General features: G+C 39.0%; 1 protein-coding gene across 1 annotated transcript in view; it reads left to right on the top strand.

Annotated features, from left to right (window-relative positions):
• The first annotated feature begins 3,079 nt into the window (after positions 1 to 3,079).
• FIG4 (polyphosphoinositide phosphatase FIG4) overlaps positions 3,080 to 17,670 on the top strand; it is a 35,113-nt gene continuing 20,522 nt past the window's right edge. Inside the window, exons 1-10 of the mRNA XM_076208002.1 lie at positions 3,080 to 3,382; positions 6,501 to 6,594; positions 7,452 to 7,550; positions 7,771 to 7,983; positions 8,253 to 8,371; positions 8,566 to 8,663; positions 8,782 to 8,869; positions 10,532 to 10,766; positions 11,479 to 11,583; positions 17,120 to 17,212. Coding sequence (XP_076064117.1) covers positions 6,514 to 6,594; positions 7,452 to 7,550; positions 7,771 to 7,983; positions 8,253 to 8,371; positions 8,566 to 8,663; positions 8,782 to 8,869; positions 10,532 to 10,766; positions 11,479 to 11,583; positions 17,120 to 17,212 — 1,131 coding nt within the window. The 5' untranslated portion in view covers positions 3,080 to 3,382; positions 6,501 to 6,513. The remainder of the gene's footprint in view (positions 3,383 to 6,500; positions 6,595 to 7,451; positions 7,551 to 7,770; positions 7,984 to 8,252; positions 8,372 to 8,565; positions 8,664 to 8,781; positions 8,870 to 10,531; positions 10,767 to 11,478; positions 11,584 to 17,119; positions 17,213 to 17,670) is intronic.

A 17,670-nucleotide genomic window follows, 5' to 3' on the forward strand; every position in this document is an offset into this window, starting at 1 on the left:
GTTCTTATCTCGTTTTTTTCCTTTGCTTCAAGTCTTTTCTTTTTTTCTTCCTCTCTTTCCTCTTTATTCATTTCCCTTTTTATCCATACCTTTTTATATTGTTCACTTGTTGCTAGTTTCCCTGTTTTGGATAAGATATTCTCAGCCGTAGTTTGTGACCTGAATTTAATCTTAATTGGTCTGGTCTTGTCTGTACTATATTTCCCGAGCCTGAATTTCTCTTCGATTTGTTTCATTATTTCTGGTTCATCTTCCTGAACTAATTCTAGTAAATTTCTTACTTTTTCATTTTCCTCTTTGATTCTTGTGGTTCTATCTGGGTTATGTTTCTCTTCCATTCCTAATATAATTATACATTTCTTTCTGTCTGCTAAGTCTCTTACTATATTCTCCTTCTGTCTCATCACTTTAATAACTGAGTTTTCAGTTTGTTCATTCATTTGCTGTCTGATTATGTCAGTGAATGCAACTTTGCTATTTTCATGATTTTTTTTCCAACCCTCCTTGTTCTCCTTATTATTCTCCTTTAAGACTTTATTCTCATCTTTTACTTCTTTTAACTGTTTTTTTAATTCTTCAATTTCCTTAGTTAAGTTTTTGTTCGCCTTCTCTAGTTCTTCCAATTTTTCAACTCTCCGTATAATGTTGTTAACATGACCGAACCTACGCTCCAAGTCCTCGATCATCTTATCGACCTTCTCTTCTAGTCTTGTCCCCCCCACCCTCTTTAAATCCCTGGAAAATATTCTCATCACTTTCTACTGTATTGCTCTTATCTATACTTCTAATCTTTACATTTTTATTAGACATTTCATCGTCGTCGGGGGGCCGTTTGTTTACCTTTCGCCTGTCTGCCTGGGCCAAGTCTACTCCTTCCTCATTTCCTTCCATTTCCCTCAGTAATCCCTCCCCTTCTCCTCTTTCCCTACTTTCCTACTACCCCACGAGCAATTTCCCCCCACCCTGTAAATACAATAGGCACTTCTCTTTGCGTTGGGATCCACAAAACTTCAATTTTCTTCAGAACGTCTTCTAAGCCGTCCGTTCGTTGAAGTGTGTGTGTGTGTGTGTGTGTGTGTGTGTGTGTGTGTGTGTGTGTGTGGGTGTTTGTGTGTGTGGGTGTGTGGGTGTTTGTGTGTGGGTAGGTGTGGGTGTGGGTGTGGGTGGGTGTGTGTGTATGTGTGTGTGTGGGTGTGTGGTGTGGGTATGTGTGTGTGTGTGTGTGTGTGTGTGTGTGTGTGTGTGTGTGTGTGTGTGTGTGTGTGTGTGTGTGTGTGTGTGTGTGTGTGTGTGTGTGTGAGTGAGAGAGAGAGAGACATTTACCATTCACCATGGTCTTTTTCACCATGGTCTTTGGATCCCGTGTTGGACTCGTGATCGACAGCTATTTCCCTCCCGGAAGAGAGCTCAGAGCTCGTATGACTGATCTATGGGTAATGCTGTGACCTTACATGCACACACATACCCAACTCCCCGCCCACGAGTTGGAGTAACGACTCGAAGCGCAGCGATACTGAAATAATTTCAGCCCACGGCGGGATTCGAACCCGGACCGCCGTAGTGGCAGGCGAGAACTCTAACCACCGCGCCACGAGGTGTGTGTGTGTGTGTGTGTGTGTGTGTGTGTGTGTGTGTGTGTGTGTGTGTGTGTGTGTGTGTGTGTGTGTGTGTGTGTGTGTGTGTGTGTGTGTGTGTGTGTGTGTGTGTGTGTGTGTGTGTGTGTGTGTGTGTGTGTGTGCAAAAGTCTTCGTTGAAATCTACAACTCCAAAAACAAGTGAAAAAGAATCACACGAAAAAAATGTTTTATCAGAAGATGCGCGATAGCAAAACAAGAGAGACCAGAAATGGACATGAAATTCAGTATAAATCAATAGATCAAAGTCGAAAGAGTCCACCATTGAGTTATAAAATTTAAGATGAAACAATCACAAAAAAAGAAGAAAAAGTTTGAGGCCTTTCAATCAAAGACGACTTGTCGGAAAATCACACGAATGGAATAACGGAAGATGTTATACATAAATTGTTTTTTTTTTAACATTTGAGTGACATTTTATTTAGTGAATAATGTTGTGATGAAAAGAAAAATATAAAATAAAATCTGCCCCAGACTGTATTATGCAGTAGTGATGTGGTCACCACACAATGAAAAACATATAAGAAATATGTAGAATGGAAAGAGTGTCGTCTAGACTGATCACAGTCATGGCAGCCATAGGAAGAAAATGGGAAAAGTATGTCTACCCATATATTTGATTAACTAATCAATTCAGTGATTAACTTTTATGCTTTCCAGGATTATACGAAGGTTTGCAATCTGATTATAATTGCCTGACGTTGATATGAATGAAATTTTATTGTATCCTTTCAATTGGAGTTATTCCAACTGAATAAAATCGCCTTGAAACTGCCAAAATGGAAGGCATATGATGATAGATATCCCCTTCATACGAAGTTCCTTTTAACTAAAATAAAATTACCTGGAGACAGTTGATATAAGCGAGTGAAGTCTAAGGGGTTTAACTGCCAGTTCTCGCAGCATTCAAATTTATGCTTCTCACTGATTTTATTCAAACTTATGGGAGGTTATTTTATTCCTTTTGTTTCCCTCTCCATCCTCTTATAGTTTTTGTCAGTAAAAGCTTTATATTAGTTTTACTTAGTAGTACAGCGTGTGAATTTCAGATTTGCCAATCAGGATGCCACGTTCTTCACACCTGCTTTCTGACACCTTCGTAAGATAGTGTTGATGCTTCAATTATTCATATTTCATGTTATGACATAAACTTGTGCCCTAAAATCACAATGCCAAATTCTTATTTAAATTTGCATCATAAGTTGTATAAAACAAAGAAAAAAAAATAATGGATTTAATTTTCCCTTGATAGTCACATGTTTATTCATCTAATTATGCATCGATTTATCTTTCTCTCTATATTTATCCACATATCTATTCATCTATTTACATGAAAATTGCATATCATGCCCAATCCCTGGAATATTGTTTCAGTAAGGATTTTGTAAAATTGTGGTTCCAACTTTGTTGACACGACAGCAAATTTTATTCCAGATCCTACCGACTCTACATTGTTTTGGTTCGTTTGACAGAATGTTCACGCCTCCTTCTTGTCTGTTATTTACTTACACATTTCATTTCATCTGGTGTCACGAGTTGTAAATGTAGTAACTTGTATATAACAGGCAAGCAATTCAAGTAAAAGAGTGAATATTTAATGCAAATATGACAGAAAGAACCCATCAGCTGTCATAATAATTAGGGGTCGGGGCTATAGTTATAATAGTAGTCAGCTGATTGGCGGGGCAGAAGAGATAACACAGTAGCCCACCTTCTAAATTATATGCATAGCAAATTATTATTTCAAGGTTAGTGCTTTTGTAAAGGTTTTATATCCAGAATACTTTATTTTGATTTATTCCTATATTCACTTGTCAACAAGATATAGGTTTTTGTAATAGAACTACTAGTCCAATGACAGCTGTTAATTAATCATTCATTTGAATATCCTAATTAAACCTGTGAAGTATCTCCATATTTATTCAGATGGGCACAGGAATCCTAGAGGTCCAGTTCACAAACACAATTTCCTCCCCAATCTTCCATTAATCATTATGATTAACATGTCAAAACAAAATATTGATGAAATCATTAAAGGCATCCCCCCCGTTTATTTCATCTAAACAAGAATTTTAAAACACTTTTAATTTAGAAAATGACAATCTGTGTGCCAGGCAATTTTATCTGAGAAAAATTCCTGAGAGGTTTCATGGGTTATTTTATCATTCTGATTCAGAAGTAAGGAGTCAACGTGACTTCGTTCGTTTGTGCATAGCTTTTAGCAGTGTTTTCTGCTATTGATTTCTGCCAAGATAAATATTTATAACATTAATGTGTTATAATTTACAAAATTAATATTTAATTTTCTAATGCTATATCTTGTAGGTGTGCAATTCTAAAAAAATTACTTGATTTTCTTCCAAAGAAATCCTTTCCAATAGAAAACTGATTCAAAAATTATAACTCCAACAATCATGCCAAACAGAAATAATCCTCTATATGTTTTTATTCTATTTTATTTATTCTATTTTATTTTTGTATTTTATTATAATTATTATTATTATTATTAAATCCCATCTGGGGTATTGGCTCTATGTTATTGTTGGATTAAAAGCTGCTCAGTAGCATGCAGCTGATACTTGAGGGTCTATATGGGGCACCCCTACAGACCAGAGCTCCACATCACTTTGTCTGTGATAGAGGAAATCTCTAATCATAGAGAAATGATGCTATATATTACACTGCAACTGTCCCTCAGTTATGCTGCCCCCCCCACTCTTAACCCCTTCCATACAGTGACGCCTACGTAGGCGTCATGAGGGGCAAGTGGGTACGCGAGGCTGCCATATCGGCATGTTGATTATATTTATTATAGTTGTACCTGCATGACCCCCATACTCTGTAAACTGGCTTCATCATATTTTCTATGGTTATCAAAATTCACGGGTGAAAGAGAGAACGATCAATACAGCGGTGACTTTATTTTTTATAATGCAAGTACTATGACGCAACATTGTACGTTTGGCAGCTAATGCTGCCCGCGAGATTTTGGCCCGGCATGAAGTGGTTAATACTGTCCTGTACTACTCTGAATATTCTTTTTCTTTTTTTTCCCAAACCCTGTGGTAGAGGAGAAAGAATACTGCCACCGAGTGTTCCCACTTGAGTCATAAAAGGCAACAAAAACGGGATGGGGATAGGACTAGGCATCCTACTGTCTGTAGCCCCAAATGGGACATTCCTAAAAAAGCAAAGGCATAAGAGGGTCCGGGAGGTGTTTTCCAACCAAAGCCCTAAGGTTTGGTCTTTTAATGTGCATAGCTGTGGTACAGATGAGAGTAAAAGGGAAGAGATAGGCAATATGTTTGTGAGAAGAAAGATGGCTGTGTTGGCATTGAGTGAAACTAAGTTGAAAGGGAGAGGTAAAGTAATAGAGCCTGTGTTAAAATTAGAAATGGAGAGAGTGAGTGGTTTAAGGTAAAGGTGGGACTTCACCAGGGATGTGTTATGTCATCTTGGCTGTTCAATTTATACATGGATGGTGATGGTGTGAGAGGTAAATGCAAGGGTAGTGGGCTGGGGATTGAAGATGGTTAAAGATAATGGAGTAAAAATGGGAGAGGATGGCAGCAAATAAGAAATAAGTATCAACCTCTTCAATACAAGTCAAAATCTCTCATGCATCATCAGGTGCCTCAGGTATGATCATTCTCTTTCACTGAGTAATGATAAATATAGAAAATGTGATCAAGCCAGTTCACATAATTCAGAGGTCACTCAGCTACAATTACAAAATGAATACAATCAAGATGCTGTCACCGGCATCCTCATGTACCCACTCGCACATCATGACACCTACATAGGCATCACTGTATGGAAGAGATTAAGGGAGAGAGACTGGAGGAAATGGATAGCTTTAGATATTTGGGTACAAATGTAGCAGGAAAGGGAGGAATGGAAGTAGAATGTAGATTGAGAGAAGCAAGTAAATGCCTCGGGGGATTAAAAAGTGTAATGAGAAATAGACGTTTGGAAATGGATGCTAAGAGGAGATTGTATGAAGGGGTGATCATGCCAACAGCACTGTATGGGGCAGAAACATGGAACATAAGAGAGGAAGAGTTTAAGTGTATTTGAAATGAAATGCCTGAGAAGTATGGTAGTGGTTACTAGGCTGGATAGAGTTAGAAATGAGGAGGTGAGGAGGAGAGCTGGGGTGGAAAGGGAGTTGGGAGATAGAGTTGATGAAAGAGTATTGGAATGGTTTGGACACATGGGAAGAATGAGTGAAGAAAGATTAGTCAAAGAAGTGTAGAAGGCAGAGGTGGAAGGAGTGAACATGAGGGGGCAGCCAAGGATGAGATGGGTAGATGGGGTAAGAGGGGAATGTATGTTGACGAAGAATAGGAGTAAACAAGATAGGGATGAGTGTAAAATGGTTGTGTATGGATGATGCTGTGATGTATGGAGGGGTATGAGGGAGTACATGTGAATGATATTTTGATGCAGCCCAAAGGGATTTCTCCCCATCTTCTCTTTTTCTGCATGAGAGGACAGAGAGGGGGTCACCGATTAAATGGAGCAGCCTTGTTGTAAATGTGCTGTGTCTTGCTACATTGCTTCTGACCTAGGGTAGTGGATGAGATGCAGGGATGACCTGTCATCCAGTAGGAGCAAAGAAAAGAGGTAGGGAGGGGTGGTGAATGAGAGTGGAGTATGTTGGGATGAAATTGGTGGGAATGGATTTATGCCTTTGACTTTGGCTATCTCCCTTGTAAGGGGGGAAAATATGTATTATTATTTTTTTATTTATTTTTTTTTTATTCTGTTTTTATTTTTTTTTTTCAAGTTGTGCATTAATATGAATAAGAAATACTTGGTATTTCATTGCGTAAACTTCCATAACAACTTTCTTGTATTTCAAAGGGAATCAGCCAAGATGGAAACCAAGATGTCTGATCTCCAGTTTCACCTTATCATCAATGACCTCCAGAAGATGGCTCTATATGAAACTAAATCAGTAAGTCTTACCCAGGAAATTCCTCACCTCCTTTTCTTCATCCCCATGGATAATGAATGGAATAGATTTGGTAACCATGTAGTGAGTGCTGAAACTATTGGTTGTTTTAAGAGAAGGGTAGATAACATTATGAATGGGGTTGATAGGTGGTAATGGATATTATGATCTCATGCAGTCTCCTTCATTCTTATTTTCTTCTATTCCTCACCCTCATCCTTATCCATAACAGCTGCCCCCATGGAGTAGTGGTCTAGGAAGACATGCCCCATTTGTGGTTTGAGTCACCAGCTTCAAGAAACCTTGCAATACCTCGCAAGGTATCCTTTCTCCTAAGAGAAAAATATACACTAGTTCTTATAGAGTGATGGATGGCTACTATACTATAGTGGTAGTGCACTGGCCTTGTAATCACAGGGTTGACAGATCAAGCCTCGCCCGGGCCCATGAACTTAAGCTGTTTACTGTGGAGGTTACTGCAATGGCTGGCCACCATGGTGGGGGATTGAGACTTGCCTCAGCTGACATTCTGGGGAGAGTCTTTGAGACTGATATCAGAACTGAAACCCAGCAACTTTAACTTTTTATATTTGCTATATTCTACCAGAGGTTAGATTTAGCTCATGTAAAGTAAGACGATTTTTTTTTTTTTTTTTTTTTTTTTTTTTTATCTAGCCTACCAGGAGGAACATTTGTTTGGTCTCCAGGTTGTAACCATACAACTCTGGATAGATTTAATTCTAATGAACAGGAATGTATTTTTGATTGATTGAAGGGTGACCCTTTGCCTTGTGACTGATCCCTGACTTACTCTGTGGCTGTACAGAAAAGTCATTACATGATTGTTTTCTTATTTCCAGAGATTCTACTTGATTGGTTCAAACAATACACAGACCAAATTTAGAGTCCTTAAGATTGACAGAACAGAACCATATGAACTCGTTGTTACAGATGATAAGGTTAGTTGGAATTAGAACTTTGACACTACTATTGAATGTTAGGAAATATTTGTTTGCATTTTCATGTACTTGTAAAGATCATTTTGCATTATGTGAGACTTGGAAATACAGTTTAGTCAAATGAAAGTAATGAATGTAAATTTGTGAGGACTTGGAAAATAGTGAATGTAAGTTTGTGAGAATTTAGAAAAATAGATATACAATATCTACTTTTATTTAGGTGGAGTACTCGGAGAAACAGATCAAGGAACTCCTCTCAATGATCAATGAAGGTAATCGGACACATATGGGTCAACGCCACTCTACTGGGCTGACACGCACTGTCTCAGCCTTTGGCATAGTTGGCTTTGTTAGGTTCCTCGAAGGCTACTACATGATCCTTGTAACAAAGCGGAGAAAAGTGGCTGTTATTGGCTTGCACACCATTTACAAGGTATCAAACAGTGTGTAGGCATATGTCATCATTTATTCTGGTTAATGTTGGATGAATTTATTGAGTTGATAGTGCAGATTCAGTACCAAAGATTAGCTTTAGCTGCCCCACAGCTAATACAATTTACATTTGCCATTGGGTTGAATGATTATATGAAGATGTTTCCAAAACCCCTTGATATTTGATATAAGATTTATTTACCAGGTAATTGAGAACATGTATATTGTAATTAATCCTTTTTGACACAATTATATAATCCACAAAATCAGGTGGAAGACACACACATGATTTACATTCCAAATGAATCTGTAAGGAAATACCATGAGGATGAGACGAAGTATGTACGCCTCTTCCAGAATGTGGACCTCTCATCCAATTTCTACTTCAGGTATATTTACTAAACATACTCTCACATCATTAAACAATCCTGTGGGAGAATGCATGCTAAATATTTCCTAAGACTTGCCACTTCCCACTTTATAAAAAGGAGGAAAAAGTCTTTTGGTATATGTATATCAAATGATTATCTCAGAAAAGTGGATCTATACAATAACATCAGCATATCTTTCTTTCCTTTCTCAGTTACAGTTATGATTTAACAAATAGTCTGCAGTACAATATGGCTCCACCCAAGGATATATCTGTAGACATTCTGAAAACATTTAATGCCTCAAGTAAAAGTAATTAACTTTGTTTTTTGTATGTGTTTATACAGCTGAGAATGTATCATGTTGCAATGTTATAGAGCATCAAGATATAATGTCTTCTGAGTAAAAAAGTTTACTTTTTTTACTGCAGGTTTTGAAAGTACAAGTAGTGGAGAAGACACAGTAAACACAAATCAAAATAATTCAAAAGACACTGAACATGAAGGAGGTCCAAAAAGGTGTGTTTATGTGTTTAAACATATTTCTGTATATGTGTATATTGTATATGCTAAAGGCCCTTTCCACCATATAATAATGGTAGCCAGGTCATTACACATACCTACATCATAAACAAATAAACTCATCTCAACATCTAAGGTATGAAGGGTCACCCTGTCCTCAGCCACACTGATTGGGTCAAAAGCAATGCAGCAAGGCACAGCTCTTTCATAACAGGAATTGACAACCAGAGCATGTTTACTTGCTCTCCTCATTCACTCAAAATTGATTATAAAGTAGATAAAAAGAACATCCCTTCAGGCAGTGTCTATCTTTCGTGCATTCACAAAATTCCTCTCATCACCCCTGTATTTTGCACTCTCTCTTCTCTGCTTGACAGGCATTCCACATGCATCCAAAGCCCCCCTCTTCCCATCCATCCATCTCATTCTTGATCTGTTCAAGTTTACTCCATCCATTTCTTTTTTCATTCATTATTTCCATAAACCCAAACTACCTCAGCACAGGACTACTTGGCCAGACAGTGTAGGGAACAACAACAACAACTACCTCAGCATGCCATTCTATCTTATATGACAGCTCCCTTTCCACCCCCTTTTCTCTGCCTCACCTCCATAGTTTTCACTCTTTCCATTCATGTGATGGGTAGTGTGTTTCTCAAAAATTTCATCTTGAAAACATTGTCACTTTTTCTGTGCCTCCCTGTTGAGGAAGGAAGTGAGAAGACAAGATAGGGGTGAGTGGAGAATGGTTGTGTATGGATGATGCTGTGATGCATGGAAGAGAGTGGGTGGGGGATGGGGGGATTAGGGAGTGGCTATGTATGAATGTTATTTTGACAGTCTGAAGGGATTTCTCTCTGTCTTCTCTTTTACTGTATGAAGTGGCCTTGCTGTGGATGTGCTGTATCTTTCTGCATTGCTTCTGACCCAGGGTAGTGGGTGAGATGCAGGGATGACCCATCACCCAGGAGGAGCCAAGAAAAAATAGAGGGAAGGGTGGTGAATGGGAGTGGAATGTGTGGGGATGAAATGGGTGGGAATGGATTTATGCCTTTTGCTACCTCCCTTGTAAGGAGGAAAAATCCCTTGATATATGTATGTATGAAAACTGAGGATTTAAAAGATACCAGGAATTAGGAATCACAGTTTTTGTGTACAATATACAAGACACTTAAACATAAACCAAGATTTATACATTTTCTGATGCACTGTGACAAACAGGAAAAAGTTGGCAAGGGAGACTTGAGTTAGAATTCGAATTTATTCTTTACTTGTTTCACACTAGTCAGGGATAAATTTGAATACTCAGGCTTCCTTATCCATATTTTTCATTTATGCAATTAGTCGATTAATCTGTTCCCCCAGGTATATCTTGCAGGAGTCCCACAGCTCCTTGGTAAATAGCATGGACTGGTGGGGGCCATATGTCACTGGAGAGAAATATTATGTTGTTATTAGAGGATCTTTAATGTGTGGCAATATAGAATAGGATTTTATGAGGTTTTTACTGTTGAAATATTTATGCATTTGGCTTTGAACTATTTTGTTTGATCCCAGAGACAGATGAGGACAACCTCTTGCCCAAGGTGGCTGTACAAGTCATAATGGCTTCAGCTACAGTTAAAAAAAAGAAGTTCCTCATTTTGTGTACCTACTCAGATTTCAGGCAGAAGTAGAAGTCCATGTGAAGAGTGCAAGTCGTAGTGGAGATGCCAAAAATGAAGAATCAAAATCTTCTTCGAAAGAAAGGCCCTCCAAGAAAAAGAACTTGATGTATGGCATGCGAAAAAAGCCAAATGAAAAATACATGTGGAATTCATACCTTCTGAAACCTGTTGGCAAGGATCTTCATCCAGCTTGGATTCTTTCCATCACACATGGCTTCGTCGCACAGGTAAATTGCATTAGTTATTATTGATCATGTTGATATGGTTTAACGTCACACACACTCCCCCCCCCCCCCCATCGGGAGGCTAGGACAGTGCACCTCACATAGGGCTTTTGTAGCGTGGAATTTAATGAACCATGCCCTTGGTTCAACTTTGCCGATGGCAGGATTCGAACCGCCCTCACCTCGACCTTCGCCACAAGTAACAATGCCCTAACCTGCTCAGCCAGCAAGCTTCCATATTATTAATCAGTTATCAATGTATTTGTTTATTAAAAGGTAGCAATTGTTGTATGATAATAATAATAATTGTTTTCTCAAGTTTCACTGGAAACCCACAACCCCACACTGGTTGGCAGTGATCCTGAGCCCTTCCCATACATCTCTGAGAAGAAACTTCAAATTCTTTTTTGTGTTGCATTAGTGTGGGATAGTTTCTATATTACTGGTAGTGGCAGTAGTATGAGGCAAGCAGTCAACATTTGTCAGCTCTTAGTTCTTTGGAGCTACACCTCCAGGTCATCATGGTGTTCGTTGGTTTTGAAAACAGGCATCAGGGAAATGATTTTCACTAACATCACTAGCAAGTACTTGCCATTGGTCCCATGTTATTGTAACCTGTTCCCAAACTATTTTGATTGTTGTAATCACTTGCTCTTAAGATGTGCACTATTTCTAGCTGCAGTTTAAAGTATTTGTTTTCTTTCATTCCTTCCAGAGCAACATTTCTGTATATGGTCGATCCTTCTTCCTAACACTGATGGCCCGGAGATCTTGTCGATATGCAGGGACGAGGTTTCTCAAGCGTGGTGCTAACTTTGAGGTAAGTTTAGAAAATCTAATATTTCTAACTTGTTTTTAGAGCCAGGGATCCTTAAATTGATTCAAATTATTTGATTTGTAGACAACTAAAACACTATAAGATATCACCCAACTCTTAAGGATTTATCATATTCATTACATTGGTATACTTTTTCCCAGTATTGGGTATTGGCTGCATATTATTGTGAGGTTAAAAGCCACTCAGTAGCATGTGGATTATATTTTAGGGTCTATATAAGGCGGCCCTACAGACCAGAGCCACACATAACTTTGTCTGATAGAGGAAATCTCTATTCATAGAGAAATTATGCTACTTTATTATACTTCAACTTTCCCTCCGTTATGCTGTCCCCCCACTCTTAATACTGTCCTATACCACTTCTCTAAATATTCATTTCCTTTTTTGCCAAACCCTTTGGTAGAGGAGAAAAAAATATTGCCACCGAGTGTTCCAACTTGAGTCATAAAAAGCAAAAAAATGGGACAGGGATAGGACAAGGCATCCTACTCTCTGTAGCCCCAAAGAGGATTTTCCTAAAAAAACGGCAAAGGCATAAGAGGGTCTGGGAGGAGTTTACCAACCAGAACCTTTAGGTTTGGTTCTTTTAATGTGTGTGGATGTGGTACAAATGAGAGTAAAAGGGAAGAAATAAGTAGTATGTTTGTGAGAAGAAAGATGGATGTATTGGCATTGAGTGAAACTAAGTTGAAAGGGAGGGGTGAATTTGAGTCTGGTAGTGTAGTTGGGAGGATGTCAGTAGTGAAGAGGGAATGAGGGAGAGAATAGATGGCTATACTAGTAAGTGAAGAGAAAGGTAAACATGTGGTGGAGTGGAAGGAAGTTTCTTCAAGGTTAGTATGGATAAAGATGAAACTGGGAAGGGAGATGTGGGTCTTTGTAAGTGCATATGGGCCTGGTATTGAGAAGAGTGTAGAGGAAAGGGAGGCTTTTTGGATAGATTTACATGAGTGCATAGACAGTTTAGGGAGAAATGTCAGTATAATGATATTGGGAGATCTCAATGCTAGAGTAGGAAACAAACCAATAGACAGAGTGGTTGGAAAGTGTGGAGTTCTGGGAAAAAATCATAGTGAAGATGTGTCTAGAGAGTTGATGATAGCAAATACAGTGTTTAAGAAGAAATTCAAACATAAGTACACATGGAGGATGGTGTATAGGGCTTTAATGGACTATATAGTGGTAACCATGAGAAGAGTAGGAAGAGTTGAGTTTTGGATGCACAGTATTCCCTCACTCGTTCGCGGCCCTGCATACTCATGGATTTTGCTCTCAAAGTTGTTGTTTTTTTCTTCATAATTTTGGCATTTTCATGAATTTCTTAGTCCATTTTTTTTAGCAGAAAAATGCTCACATTCACTCTAACTGGTAAATGATTTTAAGATAACAATGTGAGTTAATATAAAATAAAAAATTAGAAAAGAGAGATGATACAGTCTAACTGGTAAATAATCTTAAAATGACAATGTCAGTAAATGTAAAATAAAAAATTAGAAAAGAGAGATGATACAGTATAACTGGTAAATAATTTTAAAATAACAATGTCAGTAAATATACAATAAAAAATTAGAAAAGAGAGATGATATAGTATAACTGGTAAATAATTCTAAAATAACAACGTCAGTTACGAGCTTTCATTTCTCCTTCCTGCTGATTGGCTGCAGACGATGTGACGTCACAAGCGTCTTCATACGCGAGAGGCTAAACAGCTCTCTCTCTCAGTCGCGCGCGGGTTTTCAAAATGATTGTTTGAATTCAAGTTTTTGGTGTGTTATATGTTAAGCTGTGCCATCCATCAGTGTCACCATAATCATCCTCATCATATGGTACAGCAAATTTCACCATCATCATCATCATTCATTATTGGTGAGTACAATAAAATTAAAATGTTTTTAATCTGTCATTACTATGTCCATATTATACTACATTATTACTGTTTTTAATTTATCATTACTACATTTTACTACATTGTTACTGTATTAATGAGTAAAACAGTCTTTAGAATGTGTTTGGGAACCATATTTTAGTGTATATAATATCATACATAGGCATTTAAAAACTGCATCAATGATTTGCGGATTTTCAGGATTCGCGGGAGGGGAAGGAACGTAACCCACGCGAATAGCGGGGTGATACTGTATGTATTCTAAAGGGAGAAAGTGGCCAAATATCAGATAATTTTTTAGTGGAAGGTAAGTTGAGAGAGGAGGGTAGATGGAGAAAGAGGAAAAGGACAGAAGGTTGGGAAGTGCTTAGAGTAAACTGCTTGAATGAGAAAGAAAAGGAGCACAAGAAGAAACTGAAAGAAAAATGGGAGGGAGTGAAGTATGGAGTAGAACCAGAAGTGGAGGAAGAATGGGGATGTTTCAAGAAGAGAGTCACAAGGTGTGCAGAGATGGTGTGTGGAACAAGGAGGACGGGAGGAAATGGAAGGGTAGTGAGTGGTGGGATGAGGAAGCAAAGAAGGATGTAAAAGAGAAAAAGCAAGCATTCACAGATTGGTTACAAAATAGGATGAGAGAATTATATGAGAGGTACAAAGAAAAGAGAAGAGAAATAAAGCATAAGATAAAGAAGGCAAAAAAGAGAGCAGATGTGAAATGGGATAAGAGTGCGACAAAAAAAATTGAAATTAATAAAAAGATGTTTTGGGAAGAAATTAAGAGAGGAAGAGGAGGCGAATCAAGTAGAAGAAAGGTTAAAAGGTGCAGATGGAGAACTGGTTATGGAAGAGATGGCAGTAAGAGGAAGATGGGCAGAGTATTTTAGGGAGTTGCTAAATGCGAAGGAAAACAGTAGTTGTAGTGGGAAGCGCTAAGAAAATGACAGTGATGAATGAGGAAACTGGAGGAGAAATAAGGAAAGATGAGGTGAAAGTAGTTATTAAAATTATGAGAGCAGGTAAGGCACCTGGGTTAGATGGGTGTCATGCAGAGTGTCTAAAAGGGAGGTGCAGTGATGGTGGACTAGCTGGTGAGGTTGTTTCATGTTTGAAGATAGAGTCCCAGAAGAATGGAGGAGTGCCTGTATAGTTCTGCTTTACAAGGGAAAAGGGGACAAGTGTGTGTAGTAGTTTCAGAGGGATCAGTTTGTTGAGTGTAGTTGAGAAGGCTTATGGAAGGGTTTTGATTGAGAGGATTAGGACAGGAACGGAGGGAGTAATTGGTGAGGAACAGTGTGAGTTTAGGAAAGGTAGGGGTTGCATGGATCAGATTTTTTTTGGTAAGGCAGATATGTGAGAAAGCTTTAGGAAAAGGTAAGGAAGTTTTTTTGTGCCTTTATGGATTTGGAAAAGGCTTATGACAGGGTAGACAGGATGGCACTGTGGGAGGTATTGCAGATATATGGAATAGGAGGAAAGCTGTTAAGAGCAGTCAAGAGTTTTAATGTGAGTAGTAAAGCCTGTGTGAGAATAAGAAATGGAGAGAGTGAGTGGTTTGAGGTAAAGGTGGGACTTTGCTAGGGATGTGTTATGTCACCTTGGCTGTTCAATTTATACATGGATGGGGTGGTGCAAGAGGTGAATGCAAGGGTAGTGGGTCAGGGATTGGAAATGGTTAAAGAAAATTAAGAAAAATGGGAGATAAGCCACTTTTTGTTTGCTGATGACACTGCTTGTGACAGGATGAGAGGAGGGATTAAGGAAGTTAATGATGGAGTTTGGGAAGGTGTGCAAAAGAATGAAGTTGAAGATAAATGTGGGTAAATATAAGGTAATGAGATGTACAAGGGAAAAGGATGACAGCAAATTGAAAGTGAATATTAAGGGAGAGAGACTGGAGGAAGTGGATAGCTTTAGATACTTGTGTGCAAATGTGGCAGGAAAAGGAGTGGAGGTGTAGGTAGAATGTAGATTGAGAGAAGTGAGTAAATGCCTTGGGGGATTAAAAAGTGTAATGAGAAGTAGACATTTGGAAATGGATGCTAAGAAGAGATTGTATGAAGAAGTGATTGTGCTGACAGCACCGTATGGGGCAGAAACTTGGAATATAAAAGAGGAAGAGTTTAAATGTGTTTGAGATGAAGTGCCTGAGAAGTATGGTAAGGGTTACTAGGCTGGGTAGAGTGAGAAACAAGGTGAGGAGGAGAGCAGAGGTGGAAAGGGAACTGGGAGATAGGATTGATGAAAGAGTATTGGGATGTTTTGGACACATGGAAAGAATGAGGGAAGAAAGATTAGTAAAAGAGGTATGGAAGGCAGAGGTGGATAGAGTGAACATGAGGGGGCAACCAAGGATGAGATGGATGGATGGGGTACAAGGGGCATTGGGAAAGAGGTGAATGTTTGTTGGGGAAGGAAGGGAGAAGACAGAAGATAGGGGTGAGTGGAGAATGGTTGTGTGGATGATGCTGTGATGCATGGAAGGGAGTGGGTGGTGGATGGGCGCCTGAGGGAGTATGTGTGAATGATATATTGACACAGCCAGAAGGGATTTCTCCTTGTCTTCTCTTTTTCTGCATGAGGGGACAGAGAGGGGGGTTGCTGATTATATGAAGCAGCCTTGCTGTGGATGTTCTATGTCTTGCAACATCGCTTCTGACCCAGGGCAGTGGGCAAGATTCAGGGATTACCCATCATCCAGGAGGAGCCAAGAAAAGAGGGAGGTAGGGGTGGTGAATGGGAGAGCAGTATAAGGGAATGAAATGAGTGTGAGTGGACTTATGCCTTTGATTTTGGCTACCTCCCTTCTAAGGGGGAAAAAGCCATTGGTATATGTAAGTATGTATACTTGTTCAGGTCACTACCTTGCATTAAAACAGTACCAACACAGAAATGACCTTGCAACAGACACTGAATCCATTAGATACAACCTCCATACAGAGGACATAGACATCCCATCCTTGTCGGCACTTTTGTGTTCTTGATTGGTTGGCTAAAGAGTGATACATGCAAGTGGTATCAAGCTTAGTTTAATATAACCACTCATTAGGGATGAATCTTATAAACAACAACACATGGTGTCAGACAACCATGACAACATGCTCACCCAGTTGCAGCAGGGTCACAAAACACTACAACTTTGTACTGCACTCTTTTACATGAGTGAGGTCAAGGCTGAATCAACAATCTGAACACTAGAACCAGAGAGCCATGTTAAAGAGACCTCATGAAAATGTATGTAACACCAAAGATGAAGGCTCAGAATTAAGCTGAATACCAAGAACCTAACCTAACATAACCTAACCTAACCCAAGTTACATTGTAATCCTTGTGGGAGACTAATTCTATAAGTGAATTGACAGGAATGGGTTGATTGATTAAATAAAAATCAATATAACCTTTCAGGTCAAGGGGCTTATACATACATCATTCTAGCATACCTGTTTGATTGATTTGTGAACTAATCCAGTGGTCATTACTGGTTACCTGGAGCAATTGATTGTTTTATTTAGTTGAGGTTAGAGCCTAAAGTTTACAAGGTGTTAAAGAAGACATAACAGTGTATGTGATTATATTTGAAATAACATGTTGCTGTTCTCATCAAATACATTTACAAATGTCTTTTTGATCCCAAAGGGAGACGTGGCAAATGAAGTTGAGACAGAGCAGTTGGTCTTCGATGCCCACGTCTCTTCTTTCAACATTGGCAAGTTTACTTCATTTGTGCAGGTGAGGCATTGCCCAATTTTTTGTTTATTAAAGAAGAATAAGAAAATATATTGAGGCATTGTAAATATCTATCTATATACCAAGGGCTTTTTCCCCCTTATAAGGGAGGTAGTAAACTCAAAAGGCATGTACCTAATCCCACCCATTCCACTCCCATCCACCACCCTTTCCTCCCTCTCATCTTAGCTCCTCGTGGATGATAGGTCATCCCTGTATCCTACCCACTGCCTTAGATCAGAAGCAATGTAGCAAGACACAGTACATCCACAGCAAGGCTGCTTCACTTAATCAGTGACACCACCCCCTCTTTTCTGTCCCTTCATGCAGAAGAAGAGAAGATGGGGAGAAATCCCCTCAGATACATAACTACTCCCTACTCCCCTCATCCCATGCCCCTCCCTTGCATCACAGTATCATCTATACACAGCCATTCTCCACTCACCCGTATCTCCTGCCTT

The sequence above is a fragment of the Oratosquilla oratoria genome, chromosome 24 (assembly GCF_046742065.1).
Source record: "Oratosquilla oratoria isolate Oo_2021 chromosome 24, ASM4674206v1, whole genome shotgun sequence".
In the NCBI taxonomy this organism is placed as follows: Eukaryota; Metazoa; Arthropoda; class Malacostraca; order Stomatopoda; family Squillidae; genus Oratosquilla; species Oratosquilla oratoria.